The sequence below is a fragment of the Mytilus trossulus genome, chromosome 11 (genome assembly GCF_036588685.1).
Source record: "Mytilus trossulus isolate FHL-02 chromosome 11, PNRI_Mtr1.1.1.hap1, whole genome shotgun sequence".
Lineage (NCBI taxonomy): Eukaryota > Metazoa > Mollusca > Bivalvia > Mytilida > Mytilidae > Mytilus > Mytilus trossulus.
Window position 1 is genome coordinate 54634422 of NC_086383.1, and position 10239 is coordinate 54644660.

Here is a 10239-nt window from a genome sequence, read left to right on the forward strand (position 1 = left end):
CTATATCACAGTCAATATTTAATAAATCTATAAGCTATAGAACAACAAGAGTTGACACAGTCAAATGTCTAGCCTGCTTTACTGACCATTGATTTTATGCTGCAAGTCTACAAAATTTAAAGTTTAATAATTTACAGAAAATAAAATCAGATAAATACTGTCAGACAGACATAATACACTTTCCATTTTTTTTTTTATACACAAAATATAATTGACCTATTGCTTATGATCATTGAAAAAGAGATAAAAAAAACATTGACAAATGAAACATAGAAATGAGGTCAAGGTCAGACAATACCTGCCAGACAGACATATACACCTTCAAACTGTTTCATACACCATGTTTCACTTGTTTTATATGACCTTTTGCATGTTTTGCTTGAAGTACTTTAAAGGACAAAAAACTGAAAATCTTAACATTTACCAATAGCATCAAGGTCCGATAAAACAACCTGTCAGATTGACATGTACAAATTACAGTTATTCCATAAAGTTAAAATATGCAGATAAAGTAAAACTAATAATTGAAAAAGTATTTTAACTTTATATAATATATATACTAACATGACTCAAACCATTTATTACTTTTGCTAGAAGCCCTCAGCTTTTGTTCAAGTTTGGTAGAAATCCATGACAATTATCTCAATTTCAAAAACTTAAACGACAGAGTGAATATTTATGGACACTTAAGACGACAACAACAGAATGTAGAATCGCTATGTCTCCCTTTTTCGACAAAAGTCAAAAGACTGGACAAAAAGACAGTATGTCATGTATGTGTTACATCTAGAAAAGCCGTCATCAGATGGAAAAAATGTATAACATGTTTACAACTTTTAATCAAAATCCTTGTTTCTACATCAGTCATTGTTTCCCCCCAATAATATTTAACCAAGGGAATCCATCTTATGTTTAAAATACCACTGCCTAGTAGATTAAAATATACACCGCACTCATATGAACTGGTATTGAGAAACAGACATGTTTCCTCAATTTTTAAGGTACATTTGTTAACAATACACGTCTCGAAAAATTAAATTCCCTCATTATTATAAAAACAAAAAGAGTTTATCCCTTAAACACATTGTGTCTTACATAAATATTCCTTGTGTAGTACTTTATTAACATACCCCAAGAAAAAAATACAACAGCACTTAATAATAATAATAGATCATAAAATTCCATTGAGTAACATACATGGCATTCAAATGGCATATATATTTTAACAATTTATACATCTCAAAAACAATAAAATGTGTCTCTATATAGTATATACATTGTACAGACCATGCAATAAAAGTCATAAACAAAAAGCTTATTAATAAATAATCAAAACAAATAACATCTTCAACTAGCATTTAGTATTTTCTACTTGATCAACAATTTCTCTTACAGATTTCCGTTGTAGATCAGATGTGTCCATTGGTTCGGTCTTTCCGTTGCCATTATTGTTCGGTTTAGCAGATTCCAAACTGGCGCTTTTATTGTTATTTTCTGTTCGTTCATCTTTGGAACTTGTTTCCATTTCACAACTCTGCTCCTGAGAAAATGCCTTAAGTTCCAACTGATCTAAATAAGCCTGAATCTCTTTCACTGTTTGTTTTCGCCTTTGACGAACGTTATCATCACAACCAGCTTCCACGCCATCAAGTTTCAGTAAATTTCTTGTCAGCATTTCCTCTAACACTTTATACTCCTTGTCTTTTTTAGTTCCTTTAAACTGAGTGACCCTCATTTCATATTCCCCTATATTATTTACCACTTCCTCAATTTGTTCCATAGGTGTAGAGGGTTTCTTTTTTAGTGTACTGGTTCCATTGCCGTTACCAGACTGGGCAGCAGTTTCAGGAGACTGACGACTACTGTTAGGTGTTTCACTTCTTTGTGACTGGCTTGGTGGTGTAGGTGTCACCCTTTGTTCCTGTGCTTTTTGTTGTTGCTGTTGTGGATGCTGCGGCATGTGTGTTTGTTGATGCAGTGGTGGCTGTCGAGGCACAAATGTTTCATGGGCAATTGGTATCTCTCGTAACTTTGGCTCTTGTGATATAGTCTCTGGTTGAGGAGTTGTTTGTGGTAAACTAGTTCCCTGCTGAGAAGGCAGAGGACCAGTCTGAGTATTGGTTGACTGAGGTTGGGAGGAAGCCTGTGGATAAGCTGTTTGAGGAGTGGTCTGTGGATAACTGGATTGAGGAGATGCTGCTGTCCATGTTGTGTCGGGATAGCTTCCTTGTGTACTATTTGGATATCCACCGCTTTGTGTACTACTTGAATATCCACTGCTCTGTGGGTTATTTGGATATCCAGCTTGAGCACTGGCTTGTGCCATAGCATGTGGAGGATATCCACCTTGGGAGGAGGAATTAGATGAAGCCTGCGCATAAGCAGGTTGTTGTGATGTAAATGGAGGTGGTGGCTGTTGTGGATAGCTAACGGGCTGTCCTGGCCCTCCTCCACCTGGCTGTTGACCAGTATAAATCGTATATCCATAAGGTCCAGTGTGCTGAGCTGTACTCTGCTGTTGTGGTGGTGGCTGGGGCTGACTAGCTTGATTTGAGGACAAATGCTGAATTGGAATTTCTCTTACTACTGGAGATGAACTCCTCCCAGACATCGGAGAACCTGTTCTAAAAGACCTTGGGAGAGTTGATGAGTATGTGTTTAGTGACGGCATGTCCATTTGTCTTGGCAATGTTCCAAAGCCTTGCTGAGAAGGATATGAAGGCTGGCCATTTGATCTAAATTTTCCATTTGAAGACTCGTGCATAACTGGTATTTCTCTAACAAAGTATTGTCCTGGTGTAGCTGTTGCTCTGTATGTCTGTAATAAAAAAAGTCTTGTGTCAGAATAAAGAACAAACACAATTAAAACCTTTCTCAGGGTTCTCACTAAGGCGAGTCCATGAGTCCTAGACTCATGAAAATCTGTCTGGACTCATCATTTTCAAAACTGATGAGTCCAAAGATGCATCAAGATTGTAAATTTTGTATAAACTGAACACACATATCATCATTTAATAGCAATAGTTTAATAAAAATATGGATTTAATGCCATTTCATTGTAAAATGATAAATCATATTGCATTAAAATATCTTTTTCTTACTGCTGGACTCATGGCCAAAAATTATGAATCCATGGACTCGCCTTTAAAAAATCATTAGTGAGAACCCTGCCTTTCTATAGCATTGCCCCAGTCTTGTATTACAATGAGGAATAAACATGATACACACTATAGCGGAACAATGTTCTCCAAATGGCCTTAAAGCACCTTAGTACCCTTACTTACATTTTTGTACCATGTGTCATGTCTAGCTTATGAGTTATGCCCCCATCCAATGAGGAATAAACATGATACACACTATAGCTGTACAATGTTCTCCTAATTAATGGCCTTAAAGCACCTTAGTATCCTTACTTACATTTTTGTACCATGTGTCATGTCTAGCTTATGAGTTACATGTATGCCCCCATCCTTAGGGATCTTAGTTACAAATGCTATAGACCATTTTAAAGGACATACACATGTAACAAATCTCTACCTCTGTTTCCATGGCTCATGTAGATAATCTGTCACTTGGACAAACCTATAATACTACATTAAATTTAAACTATGATTTTGATTTTGTATTTATAATGTGTCATCTGGATTTAATAAATTTCTTCATTCAGTGTATGTTCACTTGTCACTTGTGTTAACATTTCTTGATTAAGTTAAGCCATTTCAATTGATATTTTCTACATGTAGTACATGTTTTTCTATTTCAGGAAAGGGTGAAGGTTGGTTCCTATTAAAACTTTAATAACCATCTTGCTGCCATTTGTTTTTCAAGGTTGCATATTGTGTGCTAAAAAATATGACAGCTCGACGTCTTTGACGTAAGTCTAAGATGTCCAACAATATGCAATAATGTCTGTAACACGTGGGACCCATTGATGAAACATATAACCATGTTTGATCTTTAGATTTTCATTTGAAAAACATACATCACTGTGAATCCGGAGAAGCTTGCATAAATAAAGACATGGACATGTGTCCCTCCGGCACAGTCGGTGTGGACAGTGACACGTGTCCCTCCGGCGGCAAGAGGTATAACCAACTGCATTTGTTTGCACCTGTCATATGTCAGGAACAATGGTCAACTTTTGCAAGTTGTGACTAGGATATGGAGAGTTATCTCATTGGCACTCATAGCACATCTTCTTATATCTACATGTACCATGACCCCCCCCCCCCCTTTTTTTTTACACACACTCAATATTAACAATCTCATACTAGTCACATGTAGCTAGTGTTTACATACTTTGGAGCATATAGTTTTATAAGAGGCTATGCCTTGGTACATGAACATGTACAGTATTTCAACCATTTTGTACCATGGCTTGTACATGTATATATCCTGTCCACAAGTTAACAATTTTTTTTTTTTTTTTTTTTTTTCTGTGACGTATTAAATTTATAATAAGATCCATATTGTTACAACCTGTGATCAATTTTATTTGGCAATCGCCAATGGCAGTCAGCAGGGTTAAAGAACATCAGTTGTTCGACCTGTTAGTCAAATGCGTTTTGTTTAGATATACTTTTTCACTCTTTTGGAAAATGTTGTTTGTGCTGTTTTTAGACCCTTCTACAACGAAATTTGTTTGACATGCACACGTATAAAAATTGCGGTTTTTATCCAACGCAGTCATAGGTTTGAACGTAGTTTTCAATTTAGACTCGTTTATATTTAATTGAATACATATATAACATGTATAATATATACATTTGATATATGGATTCAATTTATTATGGATAGGCAAATTGTAAATCCAATATGAGAACATTGGTTAAATCCATGAACATGATCTTGACAGCTTATGTGCATGCCCCTTTAAACATATTAAAATAAAGTTGTATCAGTGTATTGCAAATATTTTCAGTGTAGGATTTGTGCAGTGTGACTTTCTGCTGGTTAAACATGTATAAGCAATAACCTCAAAAATTTTAAGTGTCATTTACATTGTTCTATCTGAAATGTCAGGTTGAGTGTTGCAAATTCATCATAAAGGCTGTGCATGAGGTGTCGTAATGGGAATACCTTCATGAGGAAAAACAGTAAAATTCTTGCTAAATGACGGTAATGGTAATATTATATGTATGACATAAAATGTACACTTTCTTTTAGACGATAAAACATCATGTTCGCTTTTTTCTAAAAGTAAGGATAATTGTTTGAGACCACTAACGAATCACCATAAGGATATTTTGACGAATTACGCTAACCGCTAACGGTAGCTGAAAAATGACTGCTTGACGCCTGACTTTAAAGGGCATTACTACCCTCATGCATGCACCAGTTGTGAATCATCTTTATTCAGATGGAAGACTGAAAAACTCAGTGAAGAAGACCCCCACATAATGGGCTGACCTACAAATTCAACAACCCCACCCCCTGAGACACTCTTTTGAACAGACTTCCGTGAATTTAGATGGTGGTGTTATAATGTGCGAGTTCCTGCTTTTATCACTTCATCAGGCTTTACAAATATGTATATATATGTATATTAATATGTTGATTTTACGTAGTAAAGACTTCAAATATAAAGTGTAAACATACCAATCTCGGATCTTCCCAGCTTGTATTCTGAGTGTTGTGGTCGACGTAATATGGCCATCCTGTCCGTGTATCGGTCAGCATTTCCCATCCGGGAGGTAGATCCATCATTCTACTGTTTGGATATTGGTTTTGGTACATTTTTCGAATTAACAAGCCTTATATAGCCAGTTTCTTTACTTATTCTCGACTTGGCTTCAATGATCTAGAACAATCGACTAGGGCGACACCTAGAACATTCCGGAAATTTAACTCGGATTTTTAGTATCACTAACAATGATAAGTCTAAAGAAATGCTAATGTTAAGGGGGAATAACTCTTTCGTGTAAACATGACCTGGAGGCGGGGTTCCAATGGGGTTGAGCTTATTTATAAAACAATAATTAATAATTCAGTACATACACACAGGCCGGGCTTGGTGCAGAAACAAACATTTTTATACAGATGTAACAATTTCGCTATAAGATAAAGAATAGTTGTCTCCCTTGTCCTTATTTAATTTTGTTATTAGTTTAATATTTAAGTAAATTAAAGTTGTAATATATGATCTTTATAGGTTATCACTTTTTATAAATAGCCTTTAATTATCTTGGAAAAATTCGGAGTATAAATACATATTTTTGAAGAAGGAAAAATATATGTTACCTTTGTATCGTAAATAATTAATTTATACATATCATTTAAGTTCAAATGATGGTTTGTCTTCAGACCAGTAGCTAATGTAAGGCTCACAATTAATATAGTATTCAGTTTTTACTGACACTAGGTTTGTCTAGGTAATAGACCAAAGATGTAGAAAAGTTATTTCTATAATATTGAAAGTCCTTTCCTAAATACTACCACAGCGTGTTCTTTTACAGTCTTAAAATTTAAAATATATTAAAGTGTTTTATACAGTTCTAAATATAAACCAAAAGCACAGGCACTTGTCTCAAAAAAAAATCTCCTATATACCTTAATATAACACAAGGTACTTAACTAAATTTTTAGAAAATGACACCCAGTCCCGAATTCACGTCATTTTTTTTATTTCTCGGTTTTCAAACTTACTTAAACTTAATATGCCGTAAATCTAAATTGATTTATCTACACAATGGTATATGACACGACTATCACTTTTGTCGGGATCATTGGTAGCAGGCCTCAGAAGTCGGTCAACGGGATGTTTTTTTGCATTCGTCTCAATTTTTGGCAACACCCGGTCCGCATGTAATTTTATACTGGTTTCTCATTGGTCAATCGTCTGGCTAAAAATAAATGTGGGAAATTTTGGTCAATTTATAACTCTACATTAGTGTCGTTGTGTACACGTGTGTTTCATAACAAAGTTATTTGGGTTTGTTTCACATAATCTGTAAAGAATTTACAATAAAGGTAATAATTCATAGTCAGAGGGAAGCTAACAGTTTTTATTTTAATATTTTTTTATAATAATTCAATCACTGCGGGCTGGGTGTTGCCAAAAATTGAGACGAATGCAAAAAACATCCCGTTGACCGACTTCTGAGGCCTGCTACCAATGATCCCGACAACAATGATAGTCGTGTCATATACCATTGTGTAGATAAATCAAATTAGATTTACGGCATATTAACTTTAAGTAGGTTTGACAACCGAGAAATAAAAAAATAACGTGAATTCGGGACTGGGTGTCATTTTTCAAAAAATTAAGTTAAGTACCTTGTGTTATATTAAGGTATATAGGAGATTTTTTTTTGAGACAAGTGCCTGTGACCAAAAGCTATAAATAAGAGGTCAAAACAAAAACGGGTTATTAAACTTTAGGTCCACTCGAATACTCAAATTTATCTTGAAATGTAAGTAATTGTTATACTACTCAGAATATTATTTTACTATTGTTAAACTTATAAACTGTTGAATTTCATTTACCTTTTAGACAATTTTACATTTGTTGATATTGTATACTGTTTTTGTTGATTTACATCATGTTTATTTAATACAAATATAAACATCTTTATTATCTTTTTATCCTATTGCCATAGCTCAGTTCCCTGAGAAGAACTTTAAGAACTGAGATAGTCTAATGATCTCACTTGGCATCCATCGTCAACACATTATATAGATATCAGTATATTTGGTGTATAGGGTCAGATATCTCAGTTATTAACACGACATAAACAACTAACTAGAGGGGACGGAAGAATCCAAGCCCGACCCTCCTGTTACAAAATTTGGTGGCCAATGTGGGGAACTGAGTTGAAACCTTGGCAGTATTTAAAAGGTATCAAATAAGATAAAATTTAAATTAAGTAAAACAAGGAAACATTTTAAATGTCTTCTAAACAAGATATAGGTGCAACTGGCTGATTGTCGGCTAACACAGATTAAAAAGGAGATTCTGACTATTTATATAGCCTTATTTCGAAATATAAAGACAGTACTAGTCTTGAAGAGGGTATGCTTGGCGTAACCGAAACAAGAGAGTTATATGTTAATTCGAAAAATGACAATGAAAAAGGGTCTCCAGAATATAATCAAAAGTTAGTAAATGACTTGTCGACTATTCAAAGAGAACTCTACGGTACCGAAAACTCGCAAAGCAAATCAGCTTATAGGTCTCCGAGACAAACATCTGGACTGAATAGAGAGAGAAAAAAGAGAGAGCGAAAACAAGAAAACTATGATCGGGGTGTAAAACCCCGTAGATTAGTAGAAGGCGATTTTGCTAAAAGAACACGTTGTGGTCGTGCAGGTTAAGTGCCCCTAAAATACTCCCCATAAATAATTACAGTTGTACATAGCGTTTATCAATTCTATATTTTATCATATTTTATTATTGTTACCTTCATGAAGTAGAGTATAAAAGTTTGGGAATACGATTTTAGTACCAAATCTTTAATTTGAATGCTGCGAAGAAAACATACATTCTATAGAATAAATACTAGAATATATAGATTTTCGGTATAAATGAAATGATAATGTTGTAAATATTTGTAAATATCTGAATTCAGAAATGTATTTTGTCTTAGTAAGGGTAAATTAGGAAGAAGGAAATTAATCAGTTACATATTAAAGATATGCTTTATTAAAATAAGTGTGTGTACGTGTGTGTAGATCTGTGATCTAAATGCATTTTATAGTAGGGGTTATAATTTAGCTTCCGAAAATGAATGAGATAAAAATAAAACATGATAAACGTATGTTGCTATGGAATATGTTTAAAATTAATATTATATATCAAAAGCTAGATATCAAATTATTGATGAAAACATCACTTCCGAAATTTATAGTAGGGGTGTATGGTTTAGCAAGAGATTATAATAAATAAATAATAAATAATATAAGAAAATCATGCATGATTACGAATTAAATAATAATAATAAAAAAAAGGAGCACTGAATAAATGTTATATTTTAACTTAAATGGAACTTCCGAAGATTTATTAGGGGTTACCAGTTTATTTCATGTCTTCTTAGATTGAATGTTCATATTGTTAGCAACATATGACAAAATATTTAATTCAGTCAGCAAAATACAGGACTTGGGAATAATGTGAAATACACAAATGAGTACCGGTACCTAAGTTGGCTTGAGTTATTCATTCTGTATATAAATATATTTTAGACATATCGATACACATACACGTACACACATACATACATACACACATGTAATTCAATATAGAAACAAAAAGGCCGACAATTTTGAACGTGATACCTTTTAGAAAAAGATATTGCGGCAGAACGTACTGCAACAGTTAATTCTATTTCATGTTCTAATAAAAGATTTATAAATCCTAAGGGAAAATTACCTCAAAAGAAATTTTTATAATGTTTAATATTGTGTTTTACCTTTTTCAGTAGGTCTAAAATTTCAGTGGCAATCTTGGTTATACCCTCGGAAGAAGAAATTTCAGAGTATTGGCCGGTTGAAAGGATGCCGTAAGAAGAAAAGGGGTGTGAAACCCCTGTTATCAAAAACCATAGGCATGTACTGCAAGCACGGACTCCGCCGAACACGTTCATCATTATACTTCTTCTGTCAACGGAACTTAGGGAGAAGATGCTATATACCTACTCCAGCATTTGAAGGATTTTAATAAACTCATTATAATTATTAATTTGGACATTTTGTAATTTATTTGCAGTTTTAATATATATATATAAGGGAAGTTGTTAATTATATGCATTTATTAAATTTCATATGTTTAAATATTAGCTAAATTGTTGAAAATTAAATAAATATGTTTATCAAGAATAATGTATATTTGTCATATAAATTGATTCTTAGGGGGGAGGAATGTAACAATTTCGCTATAAGATAAAGAATAGTTGTCTCCCTTGTCCTTATTTAATTTTGTTATTAGTTTAATATTTAAGTAAATTAAAGTTGTAATATATGATCTTTATAGGTTATCACTTTTTATAAATAGCCTTTAATTATCTTGGAAAAATTCGGAGTATAAATACATATTTTTGAAGAAGGAAAAATATATGTTACCTTTGTATCGTAAATAATTAATTTATACATATCATTTAAGTTCAAATGATGGTTTGTCTTCAGACCAGTAGCTAATGTAAGGCTCACAATTAATATAGTATTCAGTTTTTACTGACACTAGGTTTGTCTAGGTAATAGACCAAAGATGTAGAAAAGTTATTTCTATAATATTGAAAGTCCTTT

At 33.4% G+C, this 10239-nt stretch overlaps 1 protein-coding gene across 1 annotated transcript; it reads right to left on the reverse strand.

Moving 5' to 3' along the window:
* Window positions 1–819: 819 nt before the first annotated feature.
* On the reverse strand, window positions 820–5842 carry LOC134691315 (BAG family molecular chaperone regulator 3-like). Its single transcript, XM_063551767.1, has 2 exons — window positions 5599–5842; window positions 820–2818 (listed from the first exon to the last, which is right to left on the reverse strand). The coding sequence occupies exons 1-2, from the start codon at window positions 5734–5736 to the stop codon at window positions 1352–1354; spliced, it is 1605 nt and encodes a 534-aa protein (XP_063407837.1). The 5' UTR covers window positions 5737–5842; the 3' UTR covers window positions 820–1351.
* Window positions 5843–10239: the final 4397 nt, after the last annotated feature.

What these genes read in the sequence shown, in the direction of transcription:
- LOC134691315 (XM_063551767.1), bottom strand. Translation starts at nt 5,736, where the DNA reads ATGTACCAAAACCAATATCCAAACAGTAGAATGATGGATCTACCTCCC. An exon ending in GCTGGGAAGATCCGAGATTG is followed by an intron (nt 2,819 to 5,598) that starts GTATGTTTACAC and finishes TTTTTATTACAG; the next exon opens with ACATACAGAGCAACAGCTAC.